This window comes from Gobius niger (assembly GCF_951799975.1).
Source record: "Gobius niger genome assembly, chromosome: 2".
Lineage (NCBI taxonomy): Eukaryota > Metazoa > Chordata > Actinopteri > Gobiiformes > Gobiidae > Gobius > Gobius niger.
In genome coordinates, this window is record NC_136853.1 from 18,085,437 (window position 1) to 18,102,173 (window position 16,737).

Consider the following 16,737-nt stretch of genomic DNA (forward strand, 5'->3'; position numbering starts at 1 on the left):
TGGAGCGTGTGAAGGCACTCAAATGCGTGTTTCTCACGGTGAAAGCGTGAGAGTTGGCAGCCCTGAGTAAAGAAAGATGCTTAGCTGGTCTTTTTGAGTATTATATGGCAGCTCGCTTGAAAAACGTAATGTGTCTGGCTTTGTTTTTGTATCCTTATCCGCTTGCGTAGATACTAAAATTCACACATACAAAGTGCTATACTTTATTCTACTATGTTGCACTATTGCTATAACTATTCCTACATCTGATCTTGTATAATGACAAATAAAGCACTTACATACTACTACTCACTTACATGCATTGTTGAAGTAGAAGTGTTTGGTGGTCTCGGGCAGCCTGTTGGTCCATAGTGAGAACACTGAGTGTAAATGGGTGCGACAACAGTGTAGAGACCCCACTCCGGTCAGTGTTAAGTGGAAATGAGTGCCTGTTTGTTGGCTGTCCAGTACTAGTCTCACTGCTCTCCCAGATGTGGCTGTTTTTGCAGCTGGTTTATTTTGGAAAGTCTCTGGAAATCCTCCCCTGGCACGTTAGCCCCTGGTGTTGCCCCCAGGCAACTCTGCTAGCAGCGCACAGGGAGCCATTGAAAAGCCAGGCCGTTGAAGCCGAGAACGTCCACAGCAGCAGAACCCGTTCAAGAAAAGTGGTGAATATGAGACAAGGCAGTTCCCTTAGTTGCTTTCTATGTTGCCATTAGCCATGTTTTTTTTTTTTTTTCCCTATATTATGCTTTTTATGCTTAAGACACTCACCAACAGTCTGGTATTTCTAACACCCTTTGAAACATTATCTTTTTAAAAACATGTTTACATATTTTATTCAATAATGGCATCAATCGTTCTCCTCATTGACTGGTTCATTTGCCAACAGAGGGCAGCAGAATGTGTCGATATTTCCAATTTAAACAGAGAAACGCAGCTTTGAACCTGCCCTTCTGCCTTGATGCAGTTACACAACAAAACATAAAATAAGTACGTGCAGACGGGACTAGCAGTTCTTACTTAATGCCTGAAAGCTAATAAAGAGAAGCAATGTTACACTTAAATTTGGATTTCTCAGTAAAGGTAACGATTACTTTTAGGCTTGCAGTTAAAGCAACAACAACGCTTCACATCTGCTTTAAGTGAGGTGTACCAGTATACCAATAAAACAAAAGGGCTGCAGTGAAAATAGAAATGAATCACTTTGTTTAAAAATCACAATGCCTCAGCCTTAAAGGAATAGGCCACCGTTTTTACATACTGAGATATGTTCTTACCTTAGCTTTGACGAGTTCTTAAGGACCTGTCTGATCTTCCCCCGTGCCTTCAGTCACGTAAACACAGCACAGACGGCGTTAGCATTTAGCTTCCCCCCCATCTCCTCTATCCCTCCAAAACTGGTCAAGATAGAAGCTACCAAGCTCTTCCACGTTTTCCCTATTTAAATATGGTTACGTGAAGTGTTACACTACAAAGTATAATTACACAAAATTAAACAATGTGGATTTTCTAAGCGGATAAAAGGGGGAACTATATTGTAAGGCGTAATAATACCAGGAGTAGTTTGGCATCCGCACAGTAAAGTGGAGATTACTGTGCAGTAAAGTGAAGATTACTGCGCGGATTTCCTGGTATTATTACGCCTTACAATATAGTTCCCCCTTTTATCCGCTTAGAAAATCCACATTGTTTAATTTTGTGTAATTATACTTTGTAGTGTAACACTTCACGTAACCATATTTAAATAGGGAAAACGTGGAAGAGCTTGGTAGCTTCTATCTTGACCAGTTTTGGAGCTATAGAGGAGAGAGGGAGAGGCTAAATGCTAACGCCGTCTGCGCTGTGTTTACGTGACTGAAGGCACGGGGGAAGATCAGACAGGTCCTAAAGAACTCGTCAAAGCTAAGGTAAGAACATATCTCAGTATGTAAAAACGGTGGCCTATTCCTTTAAGAGCGGTGTTTCTGTGAGGGTGGATTGTCGTACATCTGCTGTGCTAGTATAAAAACAAAAGGGACTGGAGCAGGGCCCTGATGCCCTCTCCCTCCTGGACCTTTTGGGATTATAGTCATATATCGTACTTAACCTTCTGGGCAACCTGGGCATATCACTGGGCTTTATGTCCACATAGATTACTGATGCTCCAGTTTGTCAGAGTGGGAGCTAGTGTGATTTTTTTTTTTTTTGCTCCAGGACCATTTGACTCCTGATCAGGAGAATTATGTTTCCAGGTCATGCCCCGGTTTTAAGAACCTTTTTACCTCATGGACTCTTTAAAGCTCATAACATTTACCTTATTATTGACCAAAAGTGTAATCCAGCAAAAAAAATATTGATAAAAATGAAAACAATAAATAACACTGCACGTTTAGTAGAACACTGTGTCGTGGGTCCAAGTTTCAGCTACGACTATGTTGAATGTCCCTGCTCCTCACAGCTTTTCACCCGTCACAATCCTATCAAATAAAGCCTATGGGCCAAGTCCTTTAAAATGGAAAGTATTTCACAGCCTAAAATTAGCCTAAGGCTACAATCCGGTGTGGCTTGTTTACTAACTTGCACTGTCCCTACCAAATAAACCATGAATAAATTAAAGAAAAAGGAGGTTACTGTATCGAATAAAAATTCTCAACTTTATTGCATGACATTTAAGGTGAATTAACACGCATTACTTTTTGAAGAAAAACACTGTTTGGCAATTACCTTCCACCGCTTTTCTGATAATGAACATCCGTATAGATGTTTTTTTTTTCTTTTCTTTTAAAACTATTCTAGGGTCATACATGCATTCCAGCCTGCTGTAGGGATTGTCCATCATGCGCTTTGGGACCATAGTAGCTGGTAGTGTTTGCTGCTTATGCATTTTATTTGAATGGCCTGTCAAGAATGATCAGTGGACCAACCAGCGCCCTAATTAAGGATCCCCCAGCTGAAAGAATTCCTTTCAGAGGAAGCTTGAATCATTTCAATAACCCAGTCTTTCTCTAAGAGGAAGTGCATGAGAAGGAAGCACTGATGTGGTGTGTTCTGAATGCAGCAGCAGGGAGGAGACAACTGTTCTGAGGCTTCAATAGAGTTCATGGGTTGAAAGCATTAATGCAAAGGCAGTTGTACAAAAATAACACACAAAAAATACATGATATACGTATATAAAGTATTTTTTGTTGACTTGATTTAAAGGCACACTGTAACATTTTGGATTCTATTGCCACCAATACTTAAGATGCTCCTATTGACCAGCTAATGCTGTTTTTGCAGCGGGTAATGAAAGAAAGTATTTGGATGAGAACTTAACCTATTTAAAGGATCTGTATCATGCTATTTTAGCCACCCCAAAGTAAACTATAGGCATTTATATGATATTTAGTACCTCTACCACTATGGAGTACTAATGTTTGTGAGAAATATCTGTATTTTCTGGGGTATTTTGCAAACCCGTAAGACACGACGCTTTGATTCAGTTAACTCCGCCCCCTCTCTCCGAGCTTATCTGCCCATGCCTTATTAGCAGTAAGATATAAATATCACTGCAATAAGTGAAGTTACTTCACAATGCAGTTATGAGGCGTTGACGTCTGCAACACAGCTTCATAAACCGCTCTGTCCTGGCCACTCCATCGGGTGTTTACGTTATGGGACTCGCGTTGGTTATAAAAGTTAATCCACTTTGATTCTGGCCAAGGTTCACCAAACATCCATCAGAGACAGAAAAAAACTGAAAAACACTATTTTGGCTGACAGTTGCTGAATCCCAGAAATAAATTCCAACTTCTGGTGAGTGGCCTCTTCCCTTCTTTGGCAGGTTGAATAAAGTTCTGTAGCTCTCAAACAAGCTTTTCTCCGCGATATTATCATTAGGTAAGAAAAAAGAACAGGCGTGTCCTGAGTAGGTTAGAAAGAGCTCCTTCTTCACAACCTTCAGTGCAAACATGACATCTGTTCAGACGCTCAGGGGGTGCATTTGTTTTGTCCGCAGGGGCAGTGCTGACCTGGAAATCACTTCCTTTTTTTCTTTATTTCTTTCTTACAACAGAAATAATTAAAAAGCTATTTTATAAATTAAAATCAGGCCGTAAGGCATTACATTACAGACGTTGGACTCTTTCTGTTTGACACTATGACGTAAAAAACGTTTTCCAGGAGAGGGACGGAGCAGCTGCTCAGAGAGCAGGATTCAGGAGGATTGCTTAGAACTGTGTGAATGAAGCCAAAAAACACTCTGATATAGGTCCTTTAAAGCAGTACTAAGTAACTTGTTTAACTTAATAAATCCTTTTCGTTGTCCCTCTGGGGGTAATACAAGTGTTAATGGGATGATTGGAGGGTCTTTCATCTCTCCTTGGTGTCTCTGGCCAGAAAACCAGGCTTCCAACTTTCTCTGCTCCGACCCGGAGGCGCAATACACATTAATAGAATCATGAAGAAGAAGCTAACAGGCCAGCGGGCAAAGCTAACTGTGGGCGAGCGTCACATAAACGGTACAGCCAAGTTTTTAGTGAAACAAATGATCTCTATTGAGTAGTGTCACAATGTACAATATCCCTCTCTCCCTTTGTGTTTTCTGTCAGCGTAATATTTAAAATGCAACATGCTATGACATCTGCAGTGGCGCTTATGGCCTCTAGGGACATGAGTTTCTTAGTTCTGCTTTAAATCTCATGTCTGTACTTAACATCTCCATGGAGACGAGCTGGAGACGTCCCCTCTCCCTGGAAAGTTACAAGTCTGTTCTGAGGAGAGTCAAAACAAAGACACATGATTGTTTGGTATTATTATTATTTTTTTTCAACAATAAAAAAGAATGTAATAAAATATATGCTTTTATTTTATTTATCGGGTGTAAAGAAAGCAGAAGGAAAGTCTAACTGTTGAGAATTTGTATCAAATATCATGACGAGATGCAGGCTTCATTAATATGACAGCGCAGATCTTGGTTTTATTGGATGTATGTAACATGCCCCAAAAGTAACTATTTAAGCTGCTTTTCTGGAGAAACTGAAGTGAACTGGAGGACAGGACCTGAGACGACTTTGTTATGGCCCCCACATGTTACACCGGTCAGATCCGGAGATTCTCTTTTGCATGCAGCAAACTGAAATCCAGTTTGTGGAATGTTTTTTTTTTAATATTTGGGATTCCCGAGATCCCTTACCTGCTCCCAAACTGGTCTCCATCATGAGTTTAGTAAACACATCAAGGAGCATATGTCTTATGGAGAATTAAATATGAAAACGAGTCACTAAACCGATTTGATTTAGCGTCTATTGCGTACCCACCACCTGAGCTGTTTGAAGTGAATGTTTTTGTATGCTCCGTATCCTCTTATAATTATCACACCACAATTGAACCTTGATTTGTTACGGTGGCTCTTTACAGTACAGTATAGTAATATTCCAGTCAGAATTAATTGAGAGAGTGAATACAAACATTTATGGACAATTATTGACCATAAACTGAACTCCCAAAGCAACACTGACCACATTTTCATCGACGTGTCAACATTTGCATATTGCAGAACCATCTATCAGACTCTTAAATGGACATTACAGAACGGCATGGCATGAGCTCTTTTAACTTGACTAACCAATGTAATATTTTGTATTCATTCATTTATTTTTTAACTTGTATAGTTGGTATGGATGTGGGAGTGTACCAGACCACAAATGAAGTTCAATTACAGGAAAAATAAGGTTCTTGAACTGAATTGAATTGATGGATATAGTATCGTTACTGGGAACAGGAATTTTGCATTTTTGATTCCTTATTAAGAAACAAAAATAATTTACATTAACCTTGCTAAGTTTTAATCATTAGGGTAATGATTAGAATAGAATGACAGATGGGTTTTCTTGAATAGTTGCAATTAAGTTGCAATTAATAATTATATACATTCCATTAAATTGCCTTAGTATCAGGTGTGAGACCTTTTCTTTGGGGAAAGAAGGCTGTCTTCACAAAGGTCATTCTCAGTCCAGAATGTCGTCTTACCATAATACACACTCCTGTAACACTTTTTTTTAGTCTTTATCAATTTGTCTTCTATATGCCCTTTATGCTCCTATTCAACATTAAAGTGATCTACTGATTAGGTGAACAGTTTGGACGAGCACAATGTGTGGCCTCTCTTCTTTTTTAATTTGACCTCATTTGAGTGACACTAGTGATAATGTATGTTTTTGTATGTCCTAGATTGTCATACATTCTTTTGAGTAGCTCCTTCTCTTGCCGCATGCATGACTTCCACTTGCCTGTGACCTCCCTTAAATAATCATGCCTTTCTCCTCTTTTTTTCAGCAACACTAGAAAACATTTGTCTAATCCCCTTTTCTCATAACAAAACCCAGTTAGTCAGTCAACCAGCCATGAGCCAACTCTGCTGACCCAATAGCATTAGACCAGTAAACAACCTTACACAAGGCATACCCCATCGCTCTTTATCTCGACATCTGGGAAAGCGATGCAGTGGTTTGACTGGGCCTGTAACCTGGCTTGTAGATAGGATCTGGGGCCCGGGAACTGTCACTCTTCGGTCAATGTGTGAACCACGCGCTACCTCGTAAAGAACACATGCATGAGTGACGATGTATAGGTCTCATTTTATGACATTCACTTCACTGTCTCTGAAGCATTTGAGCCAGAAAAGAGGGCTGCTGATTGAACAGAAAACAAAGTTGGGGGGGAGGGAGGGAAACGACACCGCTTTGTTTTGCAAAACCAAACCCGTTTGTTCTATATAAAAATCTCTGTCCGCATAGTGTTGAGAACTGGGATAATTATACGGTGCATGGTAGTAATGTTTTTAAATGTACTTAAATGTATCTTACTCTTGTTCGTTCATTTAAAGTTCCCTTCCCACCTGGCACAAAACAGTGTCAGTGAATTCAGATCTGGCTTTCCCTACCTGAAGTCTCTCAGTGCTCTTATTTTAAAAGTATTTAATTGCTGCATTGGAGATTTTGCATGCTACTCTGTGATTACAATTACAAAAATGGTGCAATATTCGCTACTCAGGGCGACTGAGTTGGAGGGCAGCAGGTGAAGTAGTTTGTCATCCCACTTTTGCTCAAATGCACGTCATGCACGTCAATGCATGTCATTTGACTGCGCAGCACAGTAGACTTTAGGTTGAGCGTCTTTTGCATACAGTTTGGTTCAGCTGTGAAACATGGTCACAAATGTTCCTGCTTTCATCCAGTAAGGTCTTAATCAGTGGTTGTATTAGTGCAGCTTTGGGATCCTCCTTCAACCTATCATGACACACCTAAATATTTTGACCTTGTAGTTGTATAATAAATCAGAAGGACATAGAACAGCGTTTTCTCAGTTCAGTGGATCCCAGAATTCAAAATGAGGCTAACTTTTAAAAACTAAAAGAAAAACATGCGTAGGCCAGTTTTTGTGATTAAAAATCATCCTGCGATCCTTTCTTGGATTCCAACCTCGAGTATCATCGTCAAATCCTATCCCAATTTTCACTTGGAATATTTCTGTCTTTGATTGGATTGTGTCTCTCCGTGATTGACTTGTCTGTTAAATGCTTTGCAGCAGCAGCTCAACTAGATGGCTGTTAGCTGCAGCGCTCCAAGCATGTTTACTTCTCTGCTGACCTTGTGACATGGAGGTCAGGACGCTCACGGAGATGTTTGCATAAACAACTAAGTCGATTTGCCGCATTGTGTGATAAATAAAAGAAATGTCTCCTATGTTTGTTCAGAAGTATGTTCGAGAAACAACAAGTGTATTTTTCACACACAGTGATGCTAAAGGGGTCAAAGGTGAAACGGCCCGTATTGTTTTTCAGAACATTGTCTTTTGAAATGACTTTGGTTTTGGTTAACTGTCGAAAATATTTCACTTGGACCAAAATGCCTTCTAGAAACATTTTATTGTTACACAGAACTACAAACTTCATTGTATAGATTTAGAAATAGAGTAGACTGAAATGCATACCATGTTTCAAAATCCATGTTCTGTTTCATGTGAGCTGATATTTAACAAATATTAATGGTTGACTTTTTTTAATCTGTCGACAGAACTGTGCGCACTTGGGACGTGAACAAGGAGAAGCAGCACAAAGCTGTTTTCAAGCCTCGCTCCTTTCAGGGAAAGAAGGTCATACCGATATGCTGCACCTACAGCCGAGATGGGAAGCTTGTGGCAGCTGGATGCCAGGACGGCAGCATCCAGATCTGGGACAGAAACCTGAGTGTGAGTCACATGTATAAGTGAACATAGAGGCATGTCTGTTATTAGAGTCAGGACTCTGACAGCACGCCCTGAGCCACAGGGGCTGCACAAAATATGGATTTATCAAATTGATTTTTTTTTTTTTATGTGCATTATGCAAACCGGTTCATTGCAGTCTTTTTGAACCCCCGTTTAAAAATAAGGTAGATTTGAAATAAATGAAAACCAAAATAACACTGTAGATAACCTGCAGAACTAAATGATGTAAGTTAAAAGACCAAAGCACATTTACTTCTCAAAGAATCACCTTATTGTGATGCTACAATTGATCTTGGCTGAGAGCGTTTTGTTATCAGCTTGTTAAATTAATTTTACAGATTTTCACTGGATAATTTGACAAAATATTGCAGCATAAAACAACAGCAGAAATTGGGCCATGGATGGTTTAGACGTGCATTTTTTTCATCAATGGTAGTGTTTCTTTTACCCTGTGTCCGAGCTGGGTTTAAACTGACACATCTGTGTTCAGTGTCTGGACAGAATGGGAGATTACTCTGTTGTTTCTCGTGGAATCAGCTTTTCTGCGAGATTTCATTTCTTTGGGGGATTCATAAGATCTAGTAATTTAACATTTGTAGAAGGCAACAGATTGAATGACGACATGTATTTGTTCTGTCTGATCTAATGTCTGCACCGACGAGGCTGGATGACTCCATTTACATGGGAACAGTGATGCAAAGCAGGCAAATGCTTGGGGCTCACCAATTATCATGGCCTTCACTTGAGTACGCACTTTGTGTAGTCCATTGATTATTATATGATGTAGTGTACTTAAAGACTGATGCTACAGTTACACCATCTTACCTCTAGTACTACCTGGTCCTATTGATAGCCCTCCTGCCGCATGCTTTAGTAAGTCACAGCTCCCTGATATTAACTTGGAATGAGCAATGGACATACCTTTAGCACATGGCTCCAACAAATTGAAGTGAAATCGGTCTATTGTAACAGCAATAATGACCCGAGAACCTCAGCCTTCTGTTCTGAGAGATACTTATGAAGAGAAGTACATCATGGGAGAGGTCAGGTCGTCACTCTCTCAGTGCGTGCATAGATGGATGAGTACGCACTTTTTTGGATGGATTTGGCCTCTGATTCCACATGTATTCGGGACTTAACTGGTCTCACTCTGCACCTCTGTAACTTAGTGGTGAGTTTTGTCATTTTATAAACCAAATCTACAGTGTGATACTTTGTGGTTCTTTTTCCCTCTTAAACGGAGAGCGCTTTTTAAAGTTGTTGACAATTTGTTGGAAAATTTGGGAAATTACTTAGCTACAAGATTAATGCAGTGAGTGCTGAGGCGTTAACTTGAAATCGACAGAATGCGGCTCTCGTCCTGTGTTTGTGACTGTAGTGTTTGTATACAAAGACCTAATATTGTATTTCTTATCGACTCTTATTGCAATGCAAATATTACATTTCAGATTTTGAATAGTTGCTTCACTTCTCGACTGAATCATTGATACTGATCTATTTGTGGAGTGGCACAGTATTGATAGTAAAGCACTGACTTATGATGGAATTGGTTTCTAGTCTATAATGTATTCTCTCTAGCAGCCTTAATGCAATATGATACAAGGGTTTGCTTGAATGACTTGATTGGATAGAAAATATTAACGCTTCTTTCATACAGTAAAATGATGGTATCAAACAAACCCAAATATATGCCCACTACCTATTTATATACAAATGCAGTGTTTTCACTTGATCGGCTTTGTTTCTGTATTCTTTATACAGGAGCTATATGGTGAGTGGGCTAAGCGCTTGTATTTCATTACCCCTCCTTTCCTTAGCTAAATATTTACCCTGTGTACCATAGCAGCTTACAATAGTCATGTCTGCTCTCTGACCACTGGAGCCTGTCCTGTCTGAATGACTCAAGTTTTTTCACTGCCCTCTGCCACAGTCGTCAATGTGCACTGCTCACGTGGGTTGTGCTATTAGCCTAAAAAGGAGCTGACCTCTTGATGCTGGTACAGCTGCTGACTGCCCCTCTCTTCTGTTGTATGACCACTATTACTCATGGGCTGAATATGCAGCCGATCAATCACCATCAAACATGGACATGACCCGGGTTTAAATCTCAGCCCCGGAGAATCTATTGGGGATGACACACCACACTCTTCAACACCACATGAGGGCACGGATCCAACGGCAGGAGTCAAGGAGGTCTCTTTTAGCAGATTGCGAGAGACTGACTGATTGCATACTCACAGACCAAACGGGTTAACCCAAAATTACATTCATTGGAATGTTTGCCAGGTAATGGGCATCTTCCAAAGCATCACCTCAGAGGCCCGAGGAATGCTCTGATGTCACTGGACACAAGTGGATTCAGACTTTGAAGTGCTACGACCGAAGAGCTGTTTGTATGCAGACTAAAGTATAAAGATACACAAGGTACAGTGGCAGAGGGGAAGCTCCCTCCTCGGATCTCGTCTCTTTTCTACGCAGTGCTTCTTCCTTCCACATGCGCTCGGTGAAGAAAATGATCAGTGTTGTGATTCTGGCTCTCAGTCAAAAGTAAAAGACAGTAATAAACAACTCTTTCCCACCAGGGCCGTGTTGGGGAGGAAAATTTAGAGTAACTGTTCTGTATCACAGTTCAGTTCGCAAAAATCGGACTCTTCCCCAAGTGAAAAATAGCGTCATGCGCTGTGATTTGTGCTCTGCAAAGTGCTTTTTTAATTTCCTAATTAGTTGTAAATAAGTTCATAACAAGTGTTACATGTTTTAATCATACGCCACATTTACACGCTCACATTCTAAGTATTACAAATACACACATTGGATTTACAAATGCACATTCACATGATGGACAAAGTAATGGAATATGTCACAAAATACATTGAAGGCAAGAGTTCAGCGCAAGTATCCTCAACATCGCACCTGGATGGATCTAAGCAGCTGAAGCTCGTACTTTACAATGAGCTGTGGAGTTTAGACGAGGCTTTTAGATTAAGTGCATCAGAATCTGAGATAATAAATAGGGTTGATTTAGCACTGTGTTTGAAAACGAGCCAGAGGCACCGCTCCAGAGTATTTCGGTCCTTATCAAAGGGGTTTGTCAATAAGGACCTTGACACTGAATTAAGGGTTGACCATTTATCAGTTGTCGAGACAGTTTATTTATATGACCCTAAATCCGAGCATTTGTGTGTCTCAGCAAAACAATACTTAAAAATCAACAACATGTAGTCATTCGGTAAACACTGAGCATTTTATTGTCGAATCCATAACATCCAATTACAACTGAAGTCTTATCATCCATAATTTGTCATTGTAAATTTCTTGAATGCCTAAAAACAACAATCCCCAGGCATTTTTGGCCTTCCAGTCAGTGAGAAGAACCAGAATGAAAGTAACGGGATCGTACAGTTAACTCTGTCGCACAGGCCCAGCGTCGCCACTTGTTGATTTCTGTGAAAGATCAGAGCAGCTGTTGTGGATGTGCTTTGGCCACTCGATCCTCTGAAAGCAGCAGAGGTCAGAGTGGGATAGTACAGTCAACTGCCCAGTGGACGGTGTCGCAGGTGCGTGCCTGTCCCTCTATGAAGATGTTGGATTTTTGCGAGGATGTTGTGGTCACAGTGACGGACTTGTTGTGGACTCCTCGTTTCATTTCTCATCTGCTGTTGTGAACACATTAACATAACATTAAATCACCTCATAATATTCTTATCTGACTATTGGGCAAACTCTCCTCCTAACAGCTTTAACAGATCTCTTTGTTTTAGATTTCTCTCCATTTTAAATCCTTTCAATCAGTCCTTTTTCACTTTTACTTCATCACGAGATGGAGTTATAATGGCCGTCTTCCTAAAGAATCCATCTCTGCTGCAGTTTCAAATCACACACATGATTCCAGTTTCACAGACCTCTGTAGATTTACACAGGAAGCAAACTCCATGGCATCCACCAGCGGCAGCCAACATCCTCATGGTAAATAAACACTTAGGCTTAAGCAACAGCATAGGGCATCTAGAAATAGCTGGAGTGGGTGTATGTTTGCAACAGACGGTTACAACAAACGAATGTTACCACAAAAAGTCAATTGGTAATCACTGTCGATAAATGTCCTCTTCTGGAACGGGGTTTTTTATGTCATGAAACTGACTTACCTTGGGAAAAATAAAATATGTACAGTATAACATTCCAATGGAGTAGGGAGAAGAGCCAAGGGAGTAAGAGATTAGTCAAATATGAAAAGATACATTTGTCAGAATGCCTGAGGCTGTTTTAAAACGTCATAAACATGAGATTGGCTTAGAGCAATTCCCTTTACTTTGTAAGGACAAAATTTAAGCTACATTACTGTGCTTCAGAGTCATTGTCCTGTTCTGCGAGCTTTGTGCAGATTTTCATACCTGTCCACACTATAGTACGGACTATTCAGCACACCCTGCTGTTCAGAGTCCACCGACTCCACCCAGACTGTTCCCATTATTGTTGGCCTGCAACACGGCTTCAACCGGTGAGTCATTGCAGGAGGTTTGTTTGTCTCAATCAATTACATGCAAATTGGTAAATTTGTTGTTGCAGCCTTAGTGCCCTTTAGCGAGCAGTGTACGAGACATTCAAAAGTCACCAAAGGCTGTAATTGCAAAAGTCTGAGATAAATTGAACTAAAGCAGCTCAATTTAATGCAGAGGATAAAAGAAACTGCTGATAATCTGAGATTACAGCAGTGAAAATGGACTTGCGCCTAAAGTAATTTGAGTGCAATGATAATGTGGAGGAGGTGCTCTCGGGGGGGACCTTAGTGGCCTAGGCCTTAAAAGAAGAACACATGTTATCTTCAGTTCAAGGTAACAACTTTATCTGTCTCTGCCAAGTTAATAACTTCCCTCCACTTAGTGCAATGAAGTGCTGCCTGTAGTGTGTTATGAGGACACATTGCTCATTCACGGCATGCTTCATGCTTCTTCCTCTCTTTTGGCTGCATCTTATCTCTCACAGATTGCACACACTTCCAATTTCTTTACCAAAGCCGGGCTTTCCGCAATCCTCCTTTCACTCATTTATTTACATTCCATTTGAGATTAATAAAAGTGAAGCTGTAGAAACCGGGGTTATGTTTGAGTGTTATCTTTCCCACCTTCCAGAGTGTTGCATCATCGTCTATAGTTGTGATCAAAAGCATAATCCGCCCCGTTAGTGGCACAGTGCAGGCTCAAGGATTGGCACTGAACATTGCCACTATCATAACATTTAATAGATACAGAGATGTCTTTCTGGTTTGTCACTTTGTATATGTGTAGACTGTAGAGCGATTAGTTACAAGGGCAGAATAAAGAGCCTGACCCGATAAAGACTTTAATAACATGATGAAGTAAATCCTCATTAAAGTTGATACTCACTAGACGCTCATACAGTCATTGTGTTCCTCTCCAGTCTCACTTTATAACAAGACACATTTGCATTAGATAAGTTTACATACAATTCATTCATATTTGGTAGCATTGCCTTTAAACTGTATATTTTGGGTCAAACATTGTGGGTATCCGTCCACAAGCTCCTCACAATAATGTGTCTTTTCATAAAGCGTATGTAAACATCTGGTACATTCTATTAAGGGCAATTTATAGTCACCAAACAAGTGTTAATGTTGTGGCACAAGTGTTGAAATTGAAACTTGAATCATCCACTCAGCTTCTCCTATGTCTCCATTACATAAAAGGCGCAATCTGCAACTGATATTATTCTGCCGGACCGAGAGAACTTTAACACGACACGGCAGTAAATAATTGCACCTAATGTTACTACAGCATGAGAAGCTTAAGTTTCCACACCACGACAATGAAAGCCGGTCTGTCTGTGTTGTACTGGATGTGTCAAAACATGAGCAAAGCAATATTATTTCACCATTACCGCTACAAACACCGTCTGCCAAAGAAAATGAATGCGGCCTGCTCTTTCTGAAGATGAAGGGATGGATACAGTTGAGTACAGTGTAAGTGCAGTTGTTAGAAATCATTTGTCCGACCGAAACCATGGGGAGTTTTAGACCAATAGAATTAATGTGATTTTGATTCCTTTTATGGATTTTTTTAATTTATTTTTTTACATTAACTCGTGTGTCAAAAAGCATCATGGTTTTTTAATATTTCTCTTCTTAGGTTCACACAAAGTACCACTGTCGACAAGCCCATGTTCCTGGCTCTGACACGTCCTGCCTAACCTTCTCCTATGATGGCATGACCCTCGCATCACGTGGAGGTGGGACAATTTAAACATATGTGGAATTCCCTTATTTTGCTTTGTCCATAAAAGTTTTTGATGTTGCTGTGTTTTTCAGGTGACGACACTCTAAAACTATGGGACATACGCAACTTCAAGAAACCAGTAAATGTGGCCAATGGGCTGACCAACTACTTTACAATGTAAGGGAAATGTTCATCTATTTTCATCCTCAATTATGAATCGTCATTTGGCTAAATGTCCTTTTTTTTTTCCCCACCTCAGGACCGATTGCTGTTTTAGCCCCGACGACAAACTTCTCATTACTGGAACATCTGTGAAGAAGGAGGAAGGAAACGGCAAATTGGTTTTCTTTGACCGAACTACATTTCAGAAGGTCTACCAGATCGATGTCACCAATGCGGTATGTTGTATTTCAGTAATTTTATTTTATAGTACAATTTAGCATTATGCACTACAGAGAAAGCTTTGTTGTGCAACAGCCTTGTACTTATTTGAAGGAGCTTTTTGGATCATTCTGGGCTCAGTTCTTTGAAAAGCCTTCCCAAAATAGTGTATTAAAAACGTTCACATGCACGGCTTTAGCACTGATTGGCACATTGGCATTTGCTCTTCCCTTTTTCCATGATGAGTTTTTTGTGTTGCTCTGGCCGACAAGGAAAAAGTGTCCGTACTAGTGTGACATTTAGAGTCACTCTCAATCAGAATTACAAGTATGGCAGACATGCTGTGTGTCTGAAACGCATAGGCAGACTTGGATGTCATATAGCACACACTTTCTCAGAACTCCTTTAGTCCATGGCTTACAGCCCTAAAGTGTCCCGCCTGCCTTCCTTCCACTCCTGTGTCTCAGCTTCAGACTTACAATTGGATGATGCATTTTCACTGTGCAAAGTTGTCTATTTGTGGACACATGTTCATTTACCTATTAGGGTGCAGCTGAAAAGTGCAATTGGTAAGAGGTCTAACCGGCTGTTCGATGATAAGAAGCGTCCGAGTAGTGCTGTCACTTAGGAAGGAGGTATGGAAAAGTAGCCTGTGTGCTTCCTCTCATATCTCCTTTAGCAAAGGGACCTCTGGAGGTTCCTCACCAGCGATTAGGAAACCCACATGGCTCATTTACATACATTGTGCAGCGGAGGAGCAGACCTCACTGTGCGGTAATGGGCTGGATCTCTCTGAGGATGAACCAATGGACAGGATTTAGTGGAATGTTTGACCAGAGAACTTTTATTTCTGTGACTGAGGGCTGTAGCTGTTGCGGGTAAGTCTGAATCTTATTTTTCTCATCATCTGTTTTCTGTGGCTTCATATCGTTACGGGGGTTCATGATTGAAACTTTGAGGCAGTGCAGATGTAGATACAGTCTATGGAGTTTATGAAGTGCTTTTTATTGAACAAAAGCAGCAGTTTGACTTAAGCGATGTCTCAGATTATGGTTATGCATGTTTGAAATATAACTGAAGTCAGTGGCCAGCTATAGGAGTGTTTTTGTAGTCCTATACTTTCTGGGTAGTTTTATAAAACAGCTGCTGGCGATGTCACTTTCCCTGTTTCCACCGCTGGGTGACGAGGGTCGGATGATGGTGAAGCTCTAGTTCCTAACTGCATAGGAATGTAACTGTTGACCTTATCACGTGACAAGGGGATCGGAGCTAGGATCAGGACATGGGAGCTATTATTGTAGGAATTCGGATGCAGCCTGCTCAGTCATATTGCAATCTTCTATCACCCATTTGTAATTGACAACTATAGTTTTACCGTGATTGATGCTATCTAAATGAAATCCCTGTACTATCGTAGCTCACTGGTTGACTGAGATTTTATTGCAGCTTTTTTTTCAAATGCTTCAAGAACTTGCTAATTTCAGAAGCCTTGAATTAGAATAACGCAAATGAAAACAAGTGCGTCTTGATGCGTTGCTGCTAATAAACATTATTTCTCCATCACTACAAGTCCGCCTGTCGTTTGCAGGCTGTACGTTGTTCACTCTGAACTGGAGTGAACTTTTGGAGGTATTGTTACTTTTATCTAATGCAAGTTGTAATGACTTAAATGCGTCTTGTCTAATATGATTGTCACGCCGCGGCTCTGCTTTCTTGCGCACGTTAGCGCTTATGAGCTGTGACATTGCTCCCGAGTGTCCTGCGGTGACAAAATGGCAGTCGGGTACATCAAAGTAAGGCCTCCAACACTTGGCTCAGAGTCTGTTTGGAGCAGGACAACCCTCTCCTTCTCCTCACTTCCAGTTAGAAACATTTCTTTCACTCTCTCTGCTGCTGCAGAGTTTAAACATTTGGTAGT

The 16,737-nt window shown here is 40.6% G+C and overlaps 1 protein-coding gene across 1 annotated transcript in view; it reads left to right on the forward strand.

Moving 5' to 3' along the window:
* Nucleotides 1-16,737, forward strand: part of wdr70 (WD repeat domain 70) — a 31,694-nt gene that overhangs the window by 5,603 nt on the left and 9,354 nt on the right. Inside the window, exons 10-13 of the mRNA XM_079581128.1 lie at nt 8,016-8,190; nt 14,352-14,451; nt 14,531-14,615; nt 14,698-14,836. Coding sequence (XP_079437254.1) covers nt 8,016-8,190; nt 14,352-14,451; nt 14,531-14,615; nt 14,698-14,836 — 499 coding nt within the window. The remainder of the gene's footprint in view (nt 1-8,015; nt 8,191-14,351; nt 14,452-14,530; nt 14,616-14,697; nt 14,837-16,737) is intronic.